Raw genomic sequence first — 25,403 nt, 5'->3', positions numbered from 1 at the left:
AGGAATGGGAATCGCACAAACAGACCATGCACTCACTCTGGATAACATCTTTCTCCATTCCCGATGGATCTTGCCCTTTAAAATTATTGCAATTCAAAATTCTAACAATCTTCAATGAAGATTTTTTGCTTTCCACTGCTTCTCACCTATAAAGCCTTTCTGTTCATCATCCAAAACTCTCCACAGCAGTTCTCGATGAGAGCTGGGGATCTCGGGTGCCACCAGTTTCACCAGCTGCCTCCATTCAGAGTCCAGGACTGAAAATTCTGTTCCATTCTTTGTTTTCAATATGTTAAATGCTTCAGTCATTTTCCGATGCTTCATATAAACTAGCTTTCTTACTTCATTCTGGAAAGTAGCATGATAGTTTTTGATACAATGATGGAAAATACAAGAGCAGAAATGCAAATACAGTACTTAAAGTCAATCGAAAAACAAATATCATCCGAAGTTTTTTTTCTTCACTTTTTAGATTTAAGAAAGTTGCATCAGGGTTTGTAGAAACTACTTTGTTGATGGTTAGCATGTAGACGGCCTGGGTTCAATTCCCGCCACTGCCTGTAAGAAGTTTGTGTGTTCTCCCTGTGACCATGCAGGTTTCCTCCAGGTGCTCCAGTTTCCTCCCACCACAGTCCAAAGACATACCAGTTGGTAGATTAATTGGTCATTATAAATTGCCCCGTGATTAGGCCAAATAAAATCGGGGGGTTGCTAGGCAGCATAGCTCAAAGGGCTGGAAGGGCCTATTCTGCACTGATAAAATAAAATAAATATTTGCTGAGCCAGAATGTGCTGACATGGCCCATGATGCATTAGCGCTCCATGGCACTTTTGGGGCCCAAAGGTTGAAAGCTGAGATGGGAGTGATGTTGCCATAGTTATTCTGAGGTGCTGAGGTCAGCAAGAGGTGATGAGGCCTAAGATGGCAATTCTGGCACCAATACCTACGAACTCCCATAGCCATTCTGATGGCCTGTCGACAGTTTGTACCAAAGTATATCCCACTATTTTCAATCATCTCTGATGAGGCACTTAACTCAGCCAAGATAGATGTAGTTAAGACTAAATTAAAAGAAAATTTGCAATCAATAAAATGTCAAAACATTTAAAATGATGCAAAACCAAATCAATCAAAATAAAGGAAAACAAAGGAAGGCACATAACTCCACCTGACACCTGTTACACTTCAAAGTATAAAGTACATTTATTATTAAAGCACGTATGCAGTATACACCCTTGTGATTCGTCTTCCTACAGACAGCCACAGAAAAAGAAACAGCATGGAATCTGTTTAAAGAAAACATAAAACACCTAACAAGCAAGTAAAAGTACAAATCATGCAAACAAAGGGGCAAATAACACACAGAATCTTAAACATCAAACTGGAGAGTCCTTGAAAGGGTCTGGGAACGTTCAGCTTCGTTCAGTTCGTTCCAGTTTAACTCTGCGTCGTTCGTTGACTGCATGCCGCAGAACCTGTCCACGTCGAAGAGCCCTGATCAAAATCATGCAAAATAGCAATTTAAAAAAGAGCAACCAGAAACAAATAATATGAACCACAGAGTCCTCTAAGAACGAGTGCAATCCACAAGCCGTGCTGATTGAACCTTGCCCAAGGTCCAAGACTCCTGCACCACCCTCCAGCAGCAGTCAGCGAGAGGGAGGGAGACCAGTCAAACCCAGGCAGACCGCGCTGAACACCTGCTCACCGTCTGCTCTCATCCTCATCGATTTCAATCTTTTTTAAATTGGCGATATCAGTGAGTCACGGAGCTGATCAAGGGTATGCTCTCCACCATTAGGCGGCACTCTCCGTACTCAGCCTTGCTCTCAACCACACCAAATTCCCTCAGACAGCAGAAGGCTCAGGTTGCTCAGCTGGCCCAAAACACAATATCAAAATGTAAATTACAGGCCCCAATCGCCCACAAATTAGTAGTATAAGCATATTGAAAAGAATTAAGGGAAGAAATAGTTTTGTGAACTTTCTGCAGGACATCACCATTGGCTGCGTTGGTCACTGGCGCCATCTTGCCGGACACTTGTACTGTCCAGCAGTGAGTACACTAGCAGCTGGCCTCTGCTACAAGGCAATGCTATTAAGACACCCATTCTCTGGAAATACAAAACGAGGAGAAGTACAATCCAAGCAGCTACCACACATAGAACAGAGACCAGTTCAGCCCAGAAGCAGGCCCTTCAGCCCATCAAGTGTGTGCCAAACATGGTGGCAAATGAAACTAACCCTACAATACCTCACTATACAACTGCCACAACCAGCAACTACCTTTCTGCCTCTTACTTGGCTGCCTCGTGGCACCAAAGCTCTGTAGTTTTGCAAGGATCAAATCACTTTTTAAGAAGAGTACAACACAGGGACAGGCCCTTCAGCTCACAACGCTGTGCTGAACTAATTAGATCCCATTCTTTCCACATCCAAGACACTCTTAAGCACCCTCCGGAAGGGTGGCAGGGTGGAGATGCGTCTCTACCAAAGCATTCCTTCCCTCCACCAGCCTGCGAGTCAAGGTGAAGTACCTGCTTAGCGATACCCTCACCGATCAGGGTCACATGAAGCTGTGAGAGCAGGTGGTGGACAGTTGTATGAGTAGCTGGTGCATACCACAAGTCAAGTGAAATGTTATTTAACTACATGCATGTATATAACATACGGAATGTATATAGAAACAAGACAACGTTTCTTCGAACCAGGGCATAAAGCTCACAACCCACATAACACACGATAGCCTATGAAGGCAAGGAGACGATTTACACGTAAATTAGATTAGATTAGATTCAACTTTATTGTCATTGTGCTGAGTACAGATACAAAGCCAATGAAATGCATTTAGCATCTGACCAGAAATGCAAAGAATAGTGTTATTTACAAAATAACTGTGAATAAAATAACTGCTACAGCACACAAATATAAAAGTACTGAGACAGTACAATACGGATGCAATACTGCTTAGCGCTGTGATGAGAGGTTCAGCAGTGTCACAGCCTCAGGGAAGAAGCTCTTCCTGTGCCTGCTGGTGCGGGAACGGAGGCTCCTGTAGCGCCTTCCGGATGGAAGGAGAGCAACAAACTAAAGTGCATTAATATTAAATATTGTAAGGTACAGAACAGATTAAACAGTGACACTTCAAATATGATGCAGCCATGAGTTCAGGAGCCTAATGGCCTGGGGGGAAAAGCTGATTCTCATTCTAACAGTTCTTGTTTTTGTGCATCAGAGTCTCCTGCCTGATGGTATAAAGTCAAAGAGGATGCTGGATTGGTGGTTGGGATCCTTAATAATACTAAGGGTCCTGCGTACGCAGTGCTGTTGATAAATGTTTCCAATGGATTGTAGGAAGACCTCCTATGAGGCGGAGCGAAGTTAAGATGGTGCTAAACGGTGACTCCTTTGCTATCATCTTTGGAAACAGCTCTATTTCCATCTTTCACGGCTTTATTTTTCCCTTTCGGGGTTCTTTTGAAGACCCTGACCTGGAGTTACACGCTGACTTCGGTTCTTTGTGGGAATGGGACCTGTTCTCGGGGTTTCAGGGCTGGCCGTTGTTCGGCCTGAGAGTCCAACTCGGATTTGGAAGCCTAAGATCTCGGGGCTCTGGAGACGGGCAGATCGAGGGTCGGTGTCACAGCAGGAGACCCGTGTGTTGTCGGGAGTGTCGAAATATCTATGGCTATGGGCCCGAAGACCTGGGATCTTTGCAATCTTCAGGCACAGAGCTCAAAAAAAGTGATGCAACAGACTTTTAACATCATAAAATGGTGAGTTGTTTGTTATGTCTCCCCACTCACTGGGAAAATGGAGACATCCCTTTCTCCCTTATTAGACAGAGAACCAGTGGTATGTTGAATGCAGGGTGAAACGCAAAGTCTTTGGGATCACTGCAAGTCTGTGTCTTTGCTGTTGCTTTGCTCACACGAGTGCTCGGTGGTGGTGCCCATGCTTTTCTTTGCCAGTGGTGGGGGGGGGGGGATTGTTGCTCACTGCCGCTTACGCACGGAAGGGAGGGAAGCTGCGGCGGGGGGGTACTTTGGGGTTCTTATGTTTAACTGCCATTCATTCTTTGGGGCACTTCTGTTTTTGTGGATGTTTGCGAAGAAAAAGCATTTCAGGATGTATATTGTATACACTTCTCTGACATTAAATTGGACCTTTGAACCTTTGATCCTCCCAGCTGTTCTCACAGTCCTTTTTGGAACTTCTGGTCCGATGCTTGGCTGCTCCCAGACCAGATGGAGATGCAACTTGTCAGGACACTCTCAGTGGTGCTCCTGTAAAATGCAGTTAAGGTGGGGGGGCCTTGCTTGCCTCAATCTTCTTAGGAAGTGGAGGTGCTGCTGTGCCTTCTTGTTCAGGAAGGGGTGATATTAAGGGACCAGGTGAGGTCACCTGTGATGTGAACTCTCAGGAACTTGGAGCACTTAACTCTCGCTGTGGAGGAGTCATGTATTCGCAGAGGGGGATGATTCATCTGCACCCTCCTGAAGTCCGCAATGATTTCCTTTTGTCTTCTCCACATTCAGGTTTAGGTTGTCCTTCTCACACCAATCCACCACGCTCCACTTCCTCTCTATACTCCGTCTCATCATCGTTCTTGATAAAGCTGTTCTGTCATCTGCAAACTTCCTGACGAGGTTTGAGCTGAATCCCGCAACACGGTGGTATGACAGCAGCGGGCTGAGCACACAGCCTTGGGGAGACCAGTGCTCAGCGTAAAGGGACAAGAGACGTTACTGTTAAGAAGTCCAGTATTCAATTTCAGAGGGAGGTGTAGAGACCCTGGTTTGCAACCACTGATGCCAGGCAGGCAATCTCTGAAGAGCATTGATAATGGCTGGCATCACCCCTCTTGTAAAGACACTGCCCAGAAGATGGTAATGGCAAACCACTGCTGTAAACAAAAATTGCCAGGATCAATCATGGTCACGGAAAGAGCATGATCGCCTACATCATATGACATGGTACATAATGAATGAACGGTAACATTAGTCTCCACCACCATCCCTGACAGCACATTCCGGGCGGCTGCCACTCTGTTAAAAACCTTGTTGCACACATCACCTCTGAACTTGTCCCCCATTCCCCACCCTCCACCTTCTGTACAAAACTTAATGATAATCAATTAACACAACAGTTGTTCAGGTAAGTGATGAAAGGGGGTGAAAGAATGAAGAAGTATTATAAGCACAAACACAGTCGCAAACAATTCTAAAACAAGTCCAGGACTATTTCAACAATAAAACTAACTACGTTAGAACTATATACTACTTCAAAGAAAACAAACCAGATGAAGATAATTAAAATATATTATTGAAAGAATCAAGATAATTAGATGAAATATGTAGTCAACACAAAGTTGCATTTAACAGGTTAATTAAGCAGTGGCGTGAACCTCAAAGCCATTAAACTAATTTTGTATCAATAACAGGCAAAGTCCTAATTGAACAACGTGGAAGGTGAACATAAAATAATTAGGGTCAGGAAGCAGCATCAAGAATGATTGCAGAGCTGTGGACAAAATAGAGAGAAACTCAGATATTTATAATTATTCTAGACTGAGATGGCCCTTGAATTTTAAAAATTAGAGTTTAATTTGTACTGGAAGCACAGTTTTCAAGTAAGGCGACGTTAGGGGCCAGAAGTTGCTAATAAAGGTTATCTCAAATTCAATTTTTAAAATAGCATATTATGTTTTAACGGTCTTGCATCCTCCACACAATTACATACCTTCAAATGTTTCTTGTAGTCATTGTACACAACAGCCAGGAAGAGAGACATAAAGACATAGGTGTTCACTATTATAAAAATGATAAAGAATATTGCATAAGCCCAGCTGACCTCATAGGCAGGCATCCTGAAAAAAAAAACAGAATAAATCACATTTTGCAGATGTTTCACAAGCCAAACACAACAGTCTGAATTAGAATTTGTCCTACAAGCAGTGGCATAATTGCCATTCTATCTCCAGACACCACTCCCCTTATCAGGGCACACGGCCGAGTAACTGCAGGGAGATTGCACATCTGCTCTTTAACCCTTTCCTTGCCAACATCCGTGGGCTCAGTCTTTCCAAGTGAAATTGAGTTCACACATTGGTGTTTTACATGGTGTCCAGATGTGGTCTCCACAATACAGGAGAAACCAAGCGCAACTTGGGTGACCACTTTGTCCAGACCCTCAAGCGTCCTTCCCTTAACTCTCCATGCTCCCTGACTCAACTTTGGCCTCCTACATTCTTCCAACAATGACCAATTTGAACTTGAGGAACAGCGCCTTAGCATCTAATTGGAAAATTGTAGCTCTTTGGGACTTAATAATGAATTCATGTACTGTATTTGGGATAAGCGGCCACAAATGTTTCTCTCTCCACAGATGTCGCTGGATATGCAAAAACTCCATTAATCCAGTATGTATAACAGATTTACAAAGTTACTAGGAACTATCTAACACATTTTTAATTCGCTTTAAAGTATCACATTGATGGCTCAGTGTCCTCAGAATGTTGAAAGAGAGTCGGTCCCACAGAGTTAAAAAGGAACGGGGGAAACCAGCACTCAGTGAGAGAGATGCAGAACCACTGGGATTTCTGAACAAACTGGACACTGCAGTAATGGAATTTTTTAAACAGGATGATCAGATTCAATTTGTGTTTATGCTTCTTATCTCCAAATGCAATATTTAGAATCTTCCTTACCTCCACAACTTTGATCTGCTTACCAATCACAGATATTCCTTCTGACTGGGGGCTTCCTACTGTAAGTGAGCCTTAAGGCTGATTTATACTTCTGCGTCAAATGGACGCCATAACCTACGCAAGTGGCCTACGCGCGTTGTGAGCATTTATACTTGTGTGCCGGTGTGTCTGCGTCGCTCTGCAATTCGGGCACATCGCGCATGTGCACACACCTGCCCGTGCAAGGCTTCATGGTCATGGTAGTCTTTCTCGGGGTAAACAAGTTTAAAGCGAGCGTCTTTTTTCGTAAAAGCGAAATATGTCCTCCATAATTTCAGAGGTCTGTAAAGCTTTATGGAAAACATTGCAGCCAGAGTTCCTTCCTTGCCCTTCAGTCGCCCAATGGGAAGCTATTGCAGCGTACGAGGAAATGTGATGCTACCAAGCGGACCAATCACAGTTGTTGCAGTCTGCGTTGCTGCGACACGTAGTTACAATTTGGGAGAGGTGCGCGTCAGACTACGGTGTAGGGATCCACGTAGGCTCTGCATAGGGTTTGCAGCTACGCCGTACCCGCAGCGTCGATTTGACGCAGAAGTATAAATCAGCCTTTAGTCTCACCTATACCACTGCCACACTTTATGATCAGCATTCTACCTAAACCGACTCTCTTAAAGCCACAAAACATTGCCTCAGACCTGTTAATAAGCCCCTTACCCTTGCATTTTGTACATATGCAAAGATGCTAGCTGGCAAGGAAAAACAATTGGTTGATGAAATCCATTCTGATGAAGGGCATACGGTCTGAAATGTTGACCTTTTCTTTTTCCACGGATGCCACCTGACCTGCCCAATATCTCAGGCACATTCTGCTTTACCTTAAACAACATACTTTGTCACACGTAGATGGCAAATTTCATTCCAAATGCTTACCCAGTGATGCCTGAAATTTACTTTATTGAGGATGTCAGTCACATTATCCAATGATGTCACAATAAGTGTAGCAGATTCAACAACATAAAAGCTTCTACGGATTTGTCCTTACATGTAACATGACGCAAACAGGCTGTGAATTCCCACCGAATGGCATTGGTCTTTTTGACCCAAGAGTCTCCTTTGAGGTTTCAGCTCATCTTTCTATTTTGTTACCAATATAGCAGTCTGCTTTCCTCTGCCATGGACCATGCCATAGACCTGCAGCATCAGGAAAGCTCACCTCTGTCCCAGAATACTGACGGACTTTTACCACAGTACCATTGAGAGCATACTCACCAACTGCATCTCAGTGTGGTATGGCAATTGTCCCATATCAGACCGCAAAGCGCTCCAGCGTGTGGCGAAATCTGCCCAGTGGATTATTGGCACCCAATTGCCCACCATTGAGAACATCTACCATAAACGCTGCCTGGGCAGGATGAAAAGCATTATCAAGGATGCATCTCACCCTAACCATGGACTTTTCACTCTCCTCACATCTGGTTGGTGCTACAGGAGCCTCCACTCCCACACCAGCAGGCACAGGAAGAACTTCTTCCCTGAGGCTGTGACCCTGCTGAAACTCACATCACAGCGCTAAGCAGTATTGCATCCGTATTGTACTGTCTCAGTACTTTTATATTTGTGTGCTGTAGCACTTACTTTTTATTCGCAGTTATTTTGTAAATAACACTATTCTTTGCATTTCTGGTTAGATGCTAACTGCACTTCTTTGGCTTTGTATCTGTACTCGGCACAATGACAATAAAGTTGAATCTAATCTAATTTAATCATTTATCTCCTTTTGCTTCAATATTACTTACTACACCACAAGCACCATTTCTATATTCAGCAAAAGCTTCTCTGATAAGGCACAATAATGTTTCAAGCCAAAATTGGTCCAATTCCAGCATCCATCGCTGCTTCGACAGAGTAGCTAACCATCTTCCAACACATTTGCCTTTGCTCTTCTGCCACGTTGGCTCAAGCCACATTAACAGAGAGAGTAGTCACAATCTGACATTAACCAAGGGGTCTAGGTTGGGAGCCCCTGCTTTAACCTTACATAACAACCATACTTGAGAAACTTGTGAGTGTACAAATCACCCCCCACTACTAGTCCCAATGCAAATTTATTAGCTTTAGTTGTCTATTCTGTTCATTTTTAAAATTAATTTTCACCCGTGGGAATGTTTCATCACATCCACTAGGCAAACTGCTCTGTGACATGTATTCAAAATTTAGATGATTTCACAAAATTGCTTCGTTCCCAAGCTCACCAGCCTTCTACATCTGAAGATGGAATGTTTTGTTTGAGTTCATTTATGTGGGTAATTGAAGTTTCTCCAGCAACTCATCCAAATGGCTATTCTCTGTCTGCAAATACAGACAGCAATATTCAAACGGATGAGCAGCACAGGTAAATCTTGGTCATAATCTAACCCAACCCTCATGATCCTGAAATTAATGAACATTCGTCTGGAGTGTTTTCCTGCATGTGTAAACTTTCCAAGATGTGGATTATGTTGTGTGCCGATAATTAATTCAGCACGTCAGGAAATGAAATCTGTACCTTCTCTGATATTTATGGTTTAATAATACACAACAGGATACACACTTCTAGAAAGCTCGCTGCAATGCAGTGTAAAAATCTCAAAAAGTGTCCAACGTGGGAAACTATCAGTAGCTTTAAAACACAATTACTTCATTAATAGTACTGATCATTTAAGAGGTTTCAAAGTATTCTGCAACCTGTAGTTTCTGTGGGTGATTAAAACCTCATTTTTGACCAATACTAGAAACCATAGAAACCATACAAAAACGACAGCACAGAAACAGGCCTTTTGGCCCTTCTTGGCTGTGCCAAACCATTTTCTGCCTAGTCCCACTGACCTGCACACGGACCATATCCCTCCATACACCTCCCATCCATGTATCTATCCAATTTATTCTTAAATGTTAAAAAAGAACCCACATTTACTACCTCGTCTGGCAGCTCATTCCATACTCCCACCACTCTCTGTGTGAAGAAGCCCCCCCCCAATGTTCCCTTTAAACTTTTCCCCCCTCACCTTTAACCCATGTCCTCTGGTTTTTTTTCTCCCCTTGCCTCAGTGGAAAAAGCCTGCTTGCATTCACTCTATCTATACCCATCATAATTTTATATACCTCTATCAAATCTCCCCTCATTCTTCTACGCTCCAGGGAATAAAGTCCTAACCTATTCAACCTTTCTCTGTAACTGAGTTTCTCAAGTCCCGGCAACATCCTTGTAAACCTTCTCTGCACTCTTTCAACCTTACTTATATCCTTCCTGTAATTTGGTGACCAAAACTGAACACAATACTCCAGATTCGGCCTCACCAATGCCTTATACAACCTCATCATAACATTCCAGCTCTTATACTCAATACTTTGATTAATAAAGGCCAATGTACCAAAAGCTCTCTTTACGACCCTATCTACCTGTGACGCCACTTTTAGGGAATTTTGTATCTGTATTCCCAGATCCCTCTGTTCCACTGCACTCCTCAGTGCCTTACCATTAACCCTGTATGTTCTACCTTGGTTTCTCCTTCCAACGTGCAATACCTCACACTTGTCTGTATTAAACTCCATCTGCCATTTTTCAGCCCATTTTTCCAGCTGGTCCAAGTCCCTCTGCAAGCTCTGAAAACCTTCCTCACTGTCTACTACACCTCCAATCTTTGTATCATCAGCAAATTTGCTGATGGAATTTACCACATTATCATTCAGATCATTGATATAGATGACAAATAACAATGGACCCAGCACTGATCCCTGTGGCACACCACTAGTCACAGGCCTCCACTCGGAGAAGCAATTCTCTACTACCACTCTCTGGCTTCTTCCATTGAGCCAATGTCTAATCCAATTTACCACCTCTCCATGTATACCTAGCGACTGAATTTTCCCAACTAACCTCCCATGCGGGACCTTGTCAAAGGCCTTTCTGAAGTCCATGTAGACAATATCCACTGCCTTCCCTTCATCCACTTTCCTGGTAACCTCCTCGAAAAACTCCAATAGTGTAACTCCAACTGTACTCATCTTCACTCAGATTCAATTATTAATCTCCAGTAAGAAAAGTTTTACCATCAAGTCACCGTCCCACTGTGTTATCATTTTCCCTGCTGCTACCTGGAAGAGTTCCTTTTCCCAAGAGTTACTTTGTCACTATCATTTCCGTATATTCAGATACTCCTACACCGAGTGTTCCTCATGTACATACAATCAGTCCACGTATAGAAGTTAACCTTGTGTATGTATGGCCACACTGGAGTAACAATAATTTCATTCTCCTTTACACTCGAGTACTGAAGAATGACAAAATACAATGCAGAATCTAGAAGTCTCTACATTGGCCATTAGTTTCCAGTAAAGCATAATATTATGAATGTATTAAACATTCAGATACCAAATGTTTAACATGAAAATGCCTGGAAGCACATACATGATGTCTGGGCTGTTGGCTGTTGTCACTAGCACGTAAAGACTGAAGAATGCATCCAAGTAATTACTGAAATATGCCGCTCCTTCTACTGTGCTGAGTTTTCTGTAAAACAAAGGGTGTATTAATATTATGGAATGCAAACTAGAATCTATGATGGAGGATGTAAAGGGCAGGCCATCTATGAAGACATACAGAAAGTTTTTTTCATTTAAGTGCACAAAACCTGGTAAATCTGATGGTCATTTACTGAAACATTAACAAAATTTCCCCACAGATATCGCTTGGTCTGTCAGTCAGCCGCAGAATTTTGATTTTATTGAGATAAATATTTTTAACATCAAAAAGATCAAGGTAGCAGGAATTTATACACCATGGTAGTTCATCTGGCTTGTCTCTTAATACACCATGGTAGTTCATCTGGCTTGTCTCTTAATACACCATGGTAGTCCATCTGGTCAGTGTCTGAATACACCATGGTAGCCAATCTGGTCACTCTGAATACACTATAGTAGTCAATCTGGTCAGTATCTGAATACACCATGGAAGTCAACCTGGCTTGTCTCTTAATACACCATGATAGTCCATCTGGTCAGTGTCTGAATACACCATGGTAGTCTGTCTGCCCCCTCTCTGAATACACCATGGTAGTCAATCTGGTCAGTACCTGAATACACCATGGTAAGTCAATCTGGTCAGTGTCTGAAAACACCATGGTAAGTCAATCTGGTCACTCTGAATACACCATGGTAGTCAATCTGGTCAGTATCTGAATACACCATGGTAGTCAATCTGGTCAGTATCTGAATACACCATGGTAGTCAATCTGGTCACTCTGAATACACCATGGTAGTCAATCTGGTCAGTATCTGAATACACCATGGTAGTCAATCTGGTCACTCTGAATACACCATGGCAAGTCAATCTGGTCACTCTGAATACACCATGGCAGTCCATATGGCCAGTCTTTGAATACACCATGGCAGTCCATATGGCCAGTGTCTGAATACACCAGGGAAATGGAAGAGATAGGGATGCTGGCAGCATCAACAGCGGTGGAAGGGGCAAAATGTTTTTTTTCACTTCTCATTCTGGCTTCGGCCTCTTTCCTCTCCTCTCCGGTTGTTATTTTCCTCTATAGATGCTGCCTGACTTGCTGAGTTCATACAGAATTTTGTGTGCGTTGCTCAGAAAAATACAACTCTTTATTTACCCAGTTTCTGTTAATGGAACCGTGGTGTTTTTGGAAAGACCATTCAAGCAGTTATTTCATAAGCAAGATACTACGACATATTTCATTCAAAACGAACTACATCAATCGAATTAGAAAGATCTTATGCAATTGCTCAGGTTACATATGTTTGTTTTGGACACAAATTGGCAGCAGGTTATGGAATGATCTTAGACATGTGAAATAGGCAAGAAAGAAAATGCAAGAGTTAGAGTAACTGTAGTGATCCATTAGCTTTACCTTTTTGCAAACAACTTCAAAGCCATAAGGGAAAACACCGCAACACTGAACATAAAGAGTATAAAGACATAGCTGATCTCTGGGAGAGTGTTGCGGATATTCCTGAAGGCCCTTCTGAGCTGAAATGAAAGAAACATTAGCAACTACATTAGGAAACAAGGGTTTGAAGTTAGCTCCTATCGTGACACAACACGTTGGATCTACAAAGTACCACAACATACAGCATTTGAGAAGACTATAAGATTTCCTTCTTTTTGGTAATAATTAATGTGCAGGGTATTTAATGTCCCTCCCCATCTGCCCATGATGGTCCAGTATGTTACACTACTGAAGAACTTCTGCTGAAGATGTATCCACGGTGTGATAAAGTAGTTAGATCCAGTATTTAAGACCTAATCGTGAAGGAATAAGACCACATGACAAAGGAGCAAAATTTGGCCATTCAACCCATCAAGTCTGCCCTGGCCTTTCACCCTGGCTGATCCATTTTCACTCTTAACCCCATTCTTCTGCCTTCGCCCCGTAACCTGTCATGCCCGACTAATCAAGAATCTATTAACCCCCGCCTTAAGTACACCCAATGGCCTAATCCCCACAGCCACCTGTGGCAATGAATTCCACAGAATCACCACTAACAAGATTTCTCCTCTTCTCTGTTCTAAATGGACATCCCTCTACTCTGAGCCTATGGCCTCTGGTCCTAGACACCCCCACTATAGGAAACATCTTTTCCACATCCACTCTATCTTGGCCTTTCTACATTCGATAGGTTTCAGTGAGAATCCCCCTCATCATTTTTCTACTTTCAGTGAGTATAGGCCCAAAGCCTTCAATTGCTCCTCATGCAATGACCCTTTCACTTCTGGAGCTATTCTCATGAACCTCCTCTGAACCCTCCCTAACGTCAGCTCATCCTTCTTAGACAAGAGACTCAAAACTGCTCACAATACTCCAAGTGAGGCCTCACCAGTACCTTATAAAACCTCGGCATTACATCCTTGCTTTTACATTCTGGTCCTCTTGAAATGGATGCTAACACTGTACTTATCTTCCTCACATTGATACAACCCTTAGGGAATCTTGCACGAGGACTCCCAAGTCCCTTTGCAGCTCGGAATTTTGAATTTTAGACCATAAGACATAGGAGCAGAATTAGACCATTCAGCCCTTCAAGTCTTCTCTGCCATTCCATCATGGCTGATCCCAGATCCCACTCAACCCCATAGACCTGCCTTCTCACCATATCCATTGATGCCCTGTCCGATCAGGAAATATCAACTTCTGCCTTAAATATACCCACAGACTTGGCCTCCACCACAGTCTGTGGCAGAGCAGTCCACAGATTCACTATTTGTCTGCTGCTCATTTAGAAAATAGTCTATGCCTTTATTCCTCCTACCAAGTGCATGACTGTACTCTTTCTGACACGACAAGGACGGGATTCTGCAGGTGGAGTTCGCACCCTTGCTTTTATCTCTTTTCTTGACAGTGGAAACCACATGTTTAGGGAGGCATTGTTGGAGGGCCTTGTGTAGTTATTACAGTACTGTACAAGGTACATACTGCAACCGCAGGATTATAATCTATTGCATAGGACAGCAGAACGCCACCACCGCAGGTTGCCCTCCAAGTCACACACCATCCTGACCCACAGACCCTCCATCTTGCCCAGTCCAAGTCTTGAAATGCCCTATCCACTGATAGTACACATATCAGAAGTTTTACAGCAGTTCAAGGGGCATCTCACACTATCCTCTCGAGGGCAATTAGGGACAGGGAATAACAGCTGGGTCTCAAAAACACCTATATCTTATGACAGTTAAACTGGTTATTACCAGGGCATTTAATCAGATAATAAATAAGGCTCACCTGACGACTTTCAGTGAAGTTTACACAAAATAGTGGTCTCAAGACTCTTGACCACCTGACTGCAGGATATCCATTTTCTATTAAAACCAAGTATACAATCATATCCACTGATGTGAGCTGTAAGTGGACAATGGATCATTTTAGAAACAATGACTTCAGACAGTTAATGCAAATCACATTAGAACTCAATTCAGAAACTTGCAGGAGCCTGGCATAAAGTAGTATGGAGCAGGAAAAGACATAAAAATTAGGGTTACACAAGGATAAATAACTTCATGTTATCCTCCCGATGGAAAATGCATGCACTGGGATGTAGGCAGCTCAAGTGTTGTGACACTCGAGGGAGTTGAGGAGTGTGCTAGGGACATAAAGGGAATGGAGCGTGGAGGAGAAGGGAAGAAAGGCAACAAAAAGAAATGCAGAACATCAAACAAAAACATTTTTCAAAAGGTTTAAATAAATCAAAGAGAGAAATTGGGAAAGTGGAATCTCAGTTATCATTAAGCCACCTGCAGCCATTAGCTTCAGATGAGCATTTTAAGAAGCACATTATGTTGCGTTACAAATCCTTTAATAAATGCATTTATTCCATTTTGTAAACACAGCCAAATGTAACAAATATATTTTAATATTTGATCCTTGTTCTTTTCTGAAGTAAGAATAAGTCCTTTATTTGCGAATACGTGTACGTGTCGAAAATTGTAAAGATAGCATTTTATTTAGATGATATGAAAACTGCTCATTAGCCACTTCAAAGACTACAGACTGACAGGATACAATGAACTGTTATCAGCCACTCATTAAACTGATCGACATAATGCTGGAAGGAATCCCAGCTGTTCGAACAGCTACGTCCACCATTCTCTCTCTCAAAATCTTTGCCTTTCATCTGGTTGTGACTGCCATCCAAAATAAGAGTACCCCAGCACAGAAGGTTGCCCCTTTTTATATACGTATACCCTTGAAACCACTTACCCTACTACTTTCTCATGGTATGGTACCAGGTGATAGCTGCACATCTTTTTCCCTTTCTCAGACAAGCATGTTGTTAAAAGCATTTCCGGATGTATGTTGTATACATTTCTCTGACATTAAATTGGACCTCTGAATCATTATCTACTCTCAAGGCTGTGAACGGGTACTATTTAATAGGCATTCGTTAGTTTCGTGAGACCATGTATTTGCGCCTTGGAAGGTTTCCAGGGCGCGGGCCTGGGCAAGGTTGTATGGGAGACCAGCAGTTGCCCATACTGCAAGTCTCCCTTCTCCACGCCACTGATGTTGTCCAAGGCAAGGGAATTAGGGCTGATACAGCTGGCACCAGTGTCGTCGCAGAGCAATGTGTGGTTAAGTGTCTTGCTCAAGGACACAACACGCTGCCTCAGCTGAGGCTCCAACTAGCGACCTTCAGATCAACTAGACCGACACCTTAACTACTTGGCCACGCGCCAACACGGGTACAATTTAACACTCTCAAAATGTTCCCACATTTCCAACTAACACTATTTTGTCTTAAAATCTTCATGTTGCATTACACATTTTTGCACAAACCAAGGGGCAGTCAAATATGACTCGTGGTAAATTTAACTCTTTCTCTGACGCATTGGTAAACATGACAATCGACGTGATTAAAACAAGATCCAACAAACAACAAAAGGCTGAAAAAACAGGTCATTTGTTTTGGCGCTGATTCACCTGCATTCAGGAAAGACTTCTCCTGCTATCATTGACAAAGGAGCATCTTTTGCTTACATTGCTCCATATCCTGATACATTGATTCCCAGACTGCTGATTACCTAGATCAGGGATTCCCAACCTGGGTTAATGGTAGGTGTCCATGGCATAAAAAAGGTTGGGAATGCCTAACTAGTAAAAATCCTGCAGGTTTATTCAATTTATACACTCACCAATATGCCAACAATAACACAGATGTTCTTTGCATCTTTCCAAAACACTTTTGTGGGAGTGACTTTTGAGAAATGCCAGAGCCGAATGGTAAACATCAGCAGACAAATAAATTCTACGGTTGAAGTAACCTGTCAAGTTCAAAAAGAAGCAAGTGATAAATTATTGAAAGTGGTAACTCTGGGAATTGAATATTTTACAAAAAGATGTCATTGAAGGTCCCAAATGGATAAAACCACTGTCAAGACATTTACAGTATTTGATAATTTGTGCTTTAAAAGTAGTAGTTTTTGAAACCAAACAAAACTAATTGAACTGGAGACAAATATTATTTGCGCATGTTTGCTCTGTTAAAGTACAACTACAAAAAGGCGAAGTTTGTTAGAAAATAAGAAAAGCAAAAATATTTGAGAAGGAAGCTGCCCATGACCAACGATAAATCAGAGGAGAGATAAAAGAAAAGAGGTGCAAGAAATAAATGCGATGCAGGTGAGGGCTCAGTGAACTCTCAAAAGAAATAAATGCGATGCAGTTGGGACTCTGAACCATCACAGAAGAAGCAACTATGGGTAGGAAGGAGATAGATTGTCATCAGAACAGAGATGATAGAGACAGAGGAGGTGAAGGTGTAATGTTTTATCAGGCTCGCAGGTCTGGCGAGTGAAAACACTGACTGGGAATAGGTATATTAATCATTTATTTACAAACAGTAGCAATTCAACCAAACAGTCATGCTCCAAGTTACAGAAACTACACAGCTGAATATTCAACAAACATGCTTAGTTAAAAGCACACGCAGAGCATACCTTCCCAATAGTTATGTGCACCACTTGCCTTAAACAAAAGGAAGTGAGGGAAAGCCTTTTCCACATGCTATTTTATACCTGGGATATTTGAAACTGGACACCAAGCAGCTAACCAATGGTAAAGCAGCTGCAGTTCCTAAACTAACCAACTAACTAACCAACTGACAGGCAGAATAAGCCACGCCCCTCACAGGAGTGGGGGCGGGGTGGGTGTTGTGAAGGAATGATACCTCTACCAGAAAGGGTGGGGGGGGGGGTGGTATGGTTCTGATAGCGACAAGTGTCTTTGGATGTCTGTTGCTTATTTATCCTCAGAAATGAGGATAGCATGACCTATAAAGAGCATGGAAGATTCAGAAACAAAGCAAGTGAACATGGTGGAAACCAGCAGTTGGAGCAATAAACTTTTTAAGTTCTGTTTTAATGCAGGAAACAGCAATGATGCAGTCCCCAATAAACAAGAAAGATGTTTAAATAGGATTGAAACAAAGACTGTTCCAGGTATGCCACAAAGAGACAGGCAGAGCTTCAGCTACACAAGTTGCCATTGGCCTCTGACCTGTGTAAAAGAAGGACGACTCAATGCTGAGCTCACATCTGGAGGAAAAGCTGGCTTTAAAGTTCGAGATCTTAATAGGTCCAAAGGTGACACGACTGAGATTCAATCCTTCCTCTGTTTTGTGGTCAGTGCATATTTTCCTCTCAGGGACTGGGAACATCAAAGAATATTTTTGGAAAATTTCCTGATAAATTAACATACATCTCAATTCCAAAATGCAAAGGGCCTTTACTGTGTGCACAAAGTCAGACATTAATGGGAGTTCCAATCCATTGTCCAGAGTCCAAACACAAAAATATCATATGAATCAATAGACTTCAACAAAACATTGGTTAGTCCGCATCTATTCTCTCTGCCGCCTGCTATATCGTCCTGACAGAACTTTGCACATTTCAATAGGACTTCTTACCTTCTAAATCCTCATGAACAAAGACTGCATTTAAGGATATTGTAAACAACAGGAATTCTGCAGATGCTGGAAATTCAAGCAACACACATCAAAGTTGCTGGTGAACGCAGCAGGCCAGGCAGCATCTCTAGGAAGAGGTACAGTCGACATTTCAGGCTGAGACTGTTCGTCAGGACTAACTGAACTCTTCCTTCTGTTAGTCCTGATGAAGGGTCTCAGCCTGAAACGTCGACTGTACCTCTGTTAAGGATATCGTATATTGTTCTGCTCACCACACTACAAAAATGATATGGTAGCAATAGAGAGAATGCAGAAAAGATTCATCAGGGTTACCTGGAGCGAAGGGCTGTAATGATAAGGACAGATTATGTAAGCTGTGTTTTCTTCCTGCTGGAACATAGGAGCCTGAGGGGTGACCTTGTAGAGGTTTATAAATTATGAGGAGACTCAATCAGAGAGACAGATAGTCAGAGACTTTTTTTTTTCCAGGACAGGAGTGTCCAGAACTAGATGATACACTTTGAAGGTGAGAGGGGAAAAAATTAAAGGAGATCTGAAATTTAAAGAAGATTTAAGAGACTGGTGTCTATCTAGAACCCACTGCCAGAGGAAATGGGAGAAAGAAATACAATTACAACATTTAGAAAGGCATTTGTACAGGTAGTTAGATAGGAAAGATGTAGAGAGACACAGCCCATATGTGGGCAAAATAGGATTAGCGTAGATGAGCATCACAGCCAGCACGGACAAGGAACACAAATAAACCCATTTCTTTACCATACAGTTCCCCAGTTCCATGACTGTTAAACACCAGAAGGAAAAACGTTTAGTATACAACATGAAAGACCTTTTTCCTGCCAACAGCAAGATGAGCCTTAGGACTCGCACCACTGGGATCAGGAACAGTTATTACCCCTCAACCATCAGACTCCTGAACCAAAGGAGACCACTTCACTCAGCTTCACTTGTCCCATCATTGTAATGTTCCCACTTTTAAGGACTCTTCATCTCATGTTCTCAATATTTATCGCTTATTTATTAATTGTTATTTCTTTCTTTTAGTATGTGCACAGTTTGTTGTCTTTTGCACACTGTTTGGACACCCAAGTCGGTGTGGTTATTATTCTATGGATTTATTGAGTATGCCCACAAGACAATGAATCTCAGGTTTGAATATAGTACTTTGATAATAAATTTACTTTGAAAGCTTTTGAAAGAGAAACAGGAGCATGAGTAGGTCATTCAAATCTTTGAGCCTTTCACTATAATCATGGTCAACCCCGTACTTTATTTCCATGCTCTCCCTATATCTCTCAGTATTCTGTGCACTGAGAACTATCTCTCCCCTTTAAACACACACATATTGATTTATTCTTCACCATCCTGTGGTAAGGACTTTCCACGGGTACAGCACACTCAGAGAAGAGATTTCTGATCTCATTCAATAAAGGTCTCACCACATATCAGACCCTGTGACCTTCTGTCTGAAAACAGTGGGAGAAATATTCTCTCCACAACCCATCTAACCTAACTCTGACAGAATTTGTATGTTTCAGTGGGATTTCCTTAAATTCTTCAAAACTCTAGTGAATACAGACCCAGCCAGACTGACTTCTCCAAACTCCAGGAATCAGTCTGGTGAATCTTTAGATAATCACACCCGTATTTTTAGGGAAAGGATTAAAACTACACACAAGACCCAGGCCTGGTCTCACCAGGATCCTGTACAATTGTCATAAGATAACTTTGCTTCTGTACTGAAAGCTCTTGTAATGAACACTAAAATATTATTTGGCACTTTAACTGCTTGTTGTACACGCACATTTTATTCCCCAGTGACCAGTGACGAAAAGTATCCTTTGTCCTTTTGTACTTCAGCAGTTCCCAATCTGTTCAGTTTAAATAATGTTCTGTAATTCTGGTTTTCCTCCCAAAGTGGTCAACTTCACATTTATCCACTTTATATTGCACCTACAAATAATCGTGCATTCAATCAATCAGTGGTACTTCCGCCCCATGGAAATCGTGAGATTTCTCCAAGCGCTCCAGTTTCCTCCCACAGTCCAAAGATGTACTAGCTACTAGGTTAATTGGTCATTGTAAATTGTCCCGTGATTAGGCTAGGATTAAATCAGGGGTTGCTGAGTGTCGGGCTTGAAGGGCCAAGGGGCCTATTCCACACTATCTCAATAAGTAAAAATCATATTGAAACCTTTCGTATTTTCCTCAAATCCCATTCCTACAATGTTTCATGCTATTGGTTCCTTCACCCAAATCACTGATGTATATGTTTTAAACAGTTGGAGCCCTAGGCATTAACACAATTTATCATGATATCCTATTGCAGCATCTTTTTGTACTCTCAACCCCTGTGAGCTTTATGCACTGTATATTCCAAAATGTAATAACAACTAATTTCAGAGAATTACATTCCACTTATTCGTTCAGTTTAAAATTATCTCCACAAACTGCAATAGAAAATCTCTCATTTATTCCTGTCACTTCCTCTCCAAGACATCTGATAATTATATTTTCCAGGCAGGGATATTCCAAACCAGGGGGTTCTCCTTGTTTAACGCGAGGTTTCCACATCATTGTTCCTCTTAAATAAGATCATAAGTGACCTCACTGTGACCCTCACTCTGCATATCCATCTACAATTCCCTGCTTGCCAAGTATCTATTTACAATTGCCTTAAAATTATTCAACAGACTACTTTCAATAAACTTCAATTTAGAAAGTTACGAAGACTCATGATGCAAAATGCATTTTTATTTCGTCATCAAAGGCTCTTGCAAATTTCTACAGGTGCATCGTGGACAGCATTCGAATTGGTAGCATCACCGTCTGGTGTATAGGTGCCACTGCACAGGATGAGGAGCAGCTGCTGAGGGTTGTAAACTCAGCCAGCTCCATCATGAGTACTAGCCTCCCCAGCATCGAGGACATCTTCAAAAAGCAATGCCTCAAGAAGGCAGGGTCCAGCTTCTCTCCACCATCAGATTTCTGAACAGTCCATGGATCAATGAACACTACCTCACTATTTCACTCTTCCTATTTATTTATTTATTGACATACAGCACCGAACAGCCCCTTTGAGCCACGCTGCCCAGCAATCCCCCAATTTAATCCAAGCCCAATCACGGGACAATTTACAATGACCAATTAACCTTCCTACTGGTAGGTCTTTTGGACTGTGGGAGGAAACCAGAGCACCCAGAGGAAACAGTCACAGGCAGAAGGTACAAACTCCTTACAGGCAGCAGCTGGGATTGAACCTGGGTCAACTGTACTGTAAACAGTTGTGCTAACCTCGACTCTTCTGTGCACTGCTTACTTATTTTAATATATTCTATGTGTAATTATGGTGATTTTTATATATTGCACTGCCAAACAACAAATTTCACAAAATAAGTTTAAGATAATAAGCCTGATTCTGGCAAAGTCACATTCATGGCCACCTCATTACCATAGAGACATCGGGTCATATAGCATGGCAAGACTGGTCCATGCCATCACGGTGCCCACCTAAGCTAGTCTCACTTGTTTGCTTCCCTTTCAACCTTTCCTATCCAATTGATTATCCAAAGAGCTTTCTGCAGCGATTCATTCTACAGTAGCCTGGGACCAAATGAAGATCAGGCCAGCTAAAGGTACCAATTCAGAGAGGGAAATCTGCCAATGACAAATCCCACAGGGTTCTGTTCTGGGACCCCCTCCTCTTTGTGATGTTTTTTTTATACAAATGACCTGGATGAGGAAGTGAAAGGGTGGGTTGGTAAGTTTGCTGATGACGCAAAAGTTGGGGGTGTTGTGGATAGTCTGGAGGGTTGCCAGAGGTTACAGTGGGATATTGATAGGGTGCAGAACTGGGCTGAGATGGAGTTCAACCCAGATAAGTGTGAAGTGGTTCATTCTGGTAGGTCAACTTTGAAGACAGAATATAATATTAATGGTAAGACTCCTGGCAGTGTTGCAGATCAGTGAGATCTCGGGGTTCGTATCCACAGGACACTCAAAGCTGCTGTGCAGGTTGACAGTGTTGTTAAGAAGGCATATGGTGTGTTGGCATTCATCAACCGTGGGACTGAGTTCAAGAGCCGTGAGGTAATGTTACAGCTGTATAAGACCTTAGTTAGACCCCATTTGGTATACTGTGTTCAGCTTTGGTCACCTCATTACAGGAAGGATGCGGATGCTATAGAGAGGGTGCAGAGGAGATTTACAAGGATGTTGCCTGGATTGGAGAGTATGCCTTATCAGAATAGGTTGAGTGAACTTGGCCTTTTCTCCTTGGAGTGATGGAGGATGAGAGGTGACCTGATAGAGGTGTATAAGATGAGAGATATTGATTGTGTGGGATGTCAGAGGTAAGTTTTTGACACAGAGAGTGGGGGGTGGGTGGAATGCACTGCCAGCAATGATAGTAGAGACAGATACAATAGGGTCTTTTAAAAGACTCTTAGATAGGTACACGGAGCTTAGAAAAATAGAGGGCTATGTGGTAGGGAAATTCTAGGCAGTTTCTAGAATAAGTTACATGGTCGGCACAACATTGTGGGCCGAAGGGCCTGTAATGTGCTATAGATTTTTATGTTCTATGTTCTAATGAGTGGATTTTTTTAAGTGTCTGGTAGTTATATGGTCCACCATGAGCGACACATATTTTAGTTAACATTAGCTAACATTTAGATAAGATTAGCTTTATTTGTCACACGTACTTTGAAACGTGCAATGAAATGTGCCATGTACGTCAATGACCAACACAATCCAAGGAACACACTGGGTGGCAGGGGTAGTGCAGTTCACAGGTGTCGCCATGTTTTTAGCATCAACATAGCGCACATCCACAATTTACCAAGGCTAACTAATATGTCTTTGGACTGTGGGAGGAAACCAGAGCACCAGGAGGAATCCCACACGGTCACAGAGAAAACATACAAACACTTTGCAGTCAGTGGTGGGAATTGAATGCTGATCTCCCAATCACTAGTGCTGTAAAGCATTATGTTAACCAATACTACCATGCCATCCTTTTAGTCTTTTAGGCTGAAAAGCAGATGTGATACAAACTGAAAAGATTGGCTGTCTGAGATTATTCAGTTCAGTGCCCAGTACCAAAACTTTGCACAATATCAGCTTGGAAAGCTAGATCCGGCCCCTTTGAGCTGATATTGGGATTTGTGGGAAGTGCAGGGGACCTGATCTTTAGAACAGGCCTTTAATGTACTTGCTCAGTAATGTAACCAAAATACTGCTGTAGCCTGCAGCAAGGCAACTTTTTCATTGTTGGAACGACACAACAAGAATTGTACGTGGTTCTGGAATTCCTAAAAGATCAATTTTCAGTCGCACACAGACGAGAGAAGGAACTTACCCAAAGTGGCAGTAAATAGACGGCAGGGTCCTCAAACAGGCCAAGAGAAAGGTCCACAAGAATAAAAAAGTAGGTGACACCCCGTGTAGACCAATGATTATACAATTTGTAGAATCTGTGGGGAAGACAAAGGTTCCTAAAGTTAGTAATTTTTACAATGTGAAAGGAATGAATCACATGCACTTTTTCTGAATAAAGAAACCCCGCTGGTCAGTGACTGGTAATGCCTGGTATGGAAGCTCCAATGTACAGAATCAAGAGAGACTGCAGAGGGCTGTAGACTCAGCCGGCACAACCCACAGCCTACCCCACCATTTAAAGGCAGTACCTCAAGTAGATGACACCCATCACTAAGCACCATTCTGGATATGCCCTCTTCTCATTACCACCAACAGGGAGGGAGTGCAGGAGACTGAAGATCCACACAGCATTTTAGGAACAGCTTCATTCCCTCAGATTTCTCAAAGGTCCATGAACTATTCCTCTTTTGCACTCTTTTATCTCTCGCACTGTATTGCTGACATAAGACAACAAGTTTCATGGCTTATGTCAGTAATAGTAAACCTAAACCTGATTCTGAAAAATAAAACCATATTCCTCACCACTCTGAATGATGATAATGCATATAACACCGACTCACTCATCACTCAGTGTCAGGTTGTAGCAGATGAGCATTCAGGCTCAAGCCAACATTTCTTAATTCTGTAAAATTTCCAGGCTGCTCTACCCCATCAGATTTGTTTAACGTGCTTTTCCTTCCCAAATGAATTGTACTCTCCACAAATGAAGCCAACACTTTTTACGCTCAAGACAAAAATGACTGAGATGTTGGAATCTGGAACAAAAACAGAAAGCTGCAGGAGCTCAGCAGCCCTGTGGAGGTAGAACTTCCAAGTCAATGCTTCAGCTTGGGACTCTGCATCGGGACTGAAGGGAAACTACCCAGTGTGCAATGACTATCATCCAGTAGCACTTTCATCCACTGTGATGAAGAGCTTTGAGAGGTTGGTGATGAAACTCATCAACTCCTGCCCGAGGAGTGACTTGGATCCACTCCGATTTACGTACCACCACAACAGGTCAACAGCAGATGCCATTTCATTGGCTCTTCACTCAACCCTGGGACATCTGGTCAGCAAAGATGCACATAACAGTTGCTCTTCATTGAGTACAGCCCAACGTTCAATACTATCAACCCCTCAAAAATAACCAATCTGCTCCGAGACCGTGGCTTCGATCCCTCCTCGTGTAACTGGATCCTTAATTTCCTCACTTGCAGACGCGAGTCAGTTCAAGCTGGCAACAACATCTCCTTCATAATCCCCATCAGCACAGGTGCACCACAAGGCTGTGTGTTTGGTCCCTTGCTCTACTCACTTTACACTTACGAAAGAGAGGCTAAGCACAGCTCCAATGCCATATTCAAGTTTGCTGACGACACAACTGTTGTTGGCAGAGTCAAAGGTGGCGACGAATCAGCATACAGGAGGGAGATTGAAGATATGGGTGAATAATGCCACAGCAACAACCTCTCACTTAAATTTAATGTCAGAAAATGCAAGCAGTATATGACCCAAAGTCATTGCTCTTCACAGACATCCATGAAAAAAAACCCAAAGGATGACTGACAGAAAAAAGTTTGAACCCCAAAGCCCCCTACTCCCCCCATGCACAAGCTGCAGCAAAGCATTGACCTCTCCTTTCCCCCACTAGTTTCAGTACAAAGCATCAGCCCCCACCACCACTGACCATACAAGCAATAGTAAGCTCCCAGAGAACATGATCTAGAGCCCATCTCACCACTTCAACGTCTCAACAGGTCCTCTCTCTCAGCAACGAAGGAGATATTGCTCCTGCCACAGTGAGAGGGG

General features: G+C 42.5%; 1 protein-coding gene across 1 annotated transcript in view; it reads right to left on the bottom strand.

Moving 5' to 3' along the window:
• tpcn3 (two pore segment channel 3) overlaps positions 1 to 25,403 on the bottom strand; it is a 55,164-nt gene that overhangs the window by 22,501 nt on the left and 7,260 nt on the right. The window contains exons 3-9 of the mRNA XM_072277624.1: positions 23,533 to 23,647; positions 16,384 to 16,512; positions 14,477 to 14,593; positions 12,608 to 12,726; positions 11,140 to 11,241; positions 5,744 to 5,870; positions 147 to 348 (exon numbers count right to left, since the gene is read on the bottom strand). Of these exons, the coding sequence (XP_072133725.1) occupies positions 147 to 348; positions 5,744 to 5,870; positions 11,140 to 11,241; positions 12,608 to 12,726; positions 14,477 to 14,593; positions 16,384 to 16,512; positions 23,533 to 23,647 (911 nt within the window). The remainder of the gene's footprint in view (positions 1 to 146; positions 349 to 5,743; positions 5,871 to 11,139; positions 11,242 to 12,607; positions 12,727 to 14,476; positions 14,594 to 16,383; positions 16,513 to 23,532; positions 23,648 to 25,403) is intronic.

This window comes from Mobula birostris, chromosome 2 (genome assembly GCF_030028105.1).
Source record: "Mobula birostris isolate sMobBir1 chromosome 2, sMobBir1.hap1, whole genome shotgun sequence".
Taxonomy (NCBI): domain Eukaryota; kingdom Metazoa; phylum Chordata; class Chondrichthyes; order Myliobatiformes; family Myliobatidae; genus Mobula; species Mobula birostris.
This window is presented reverse-complemented; position numbering and strand designations above follow the sequence as displayed.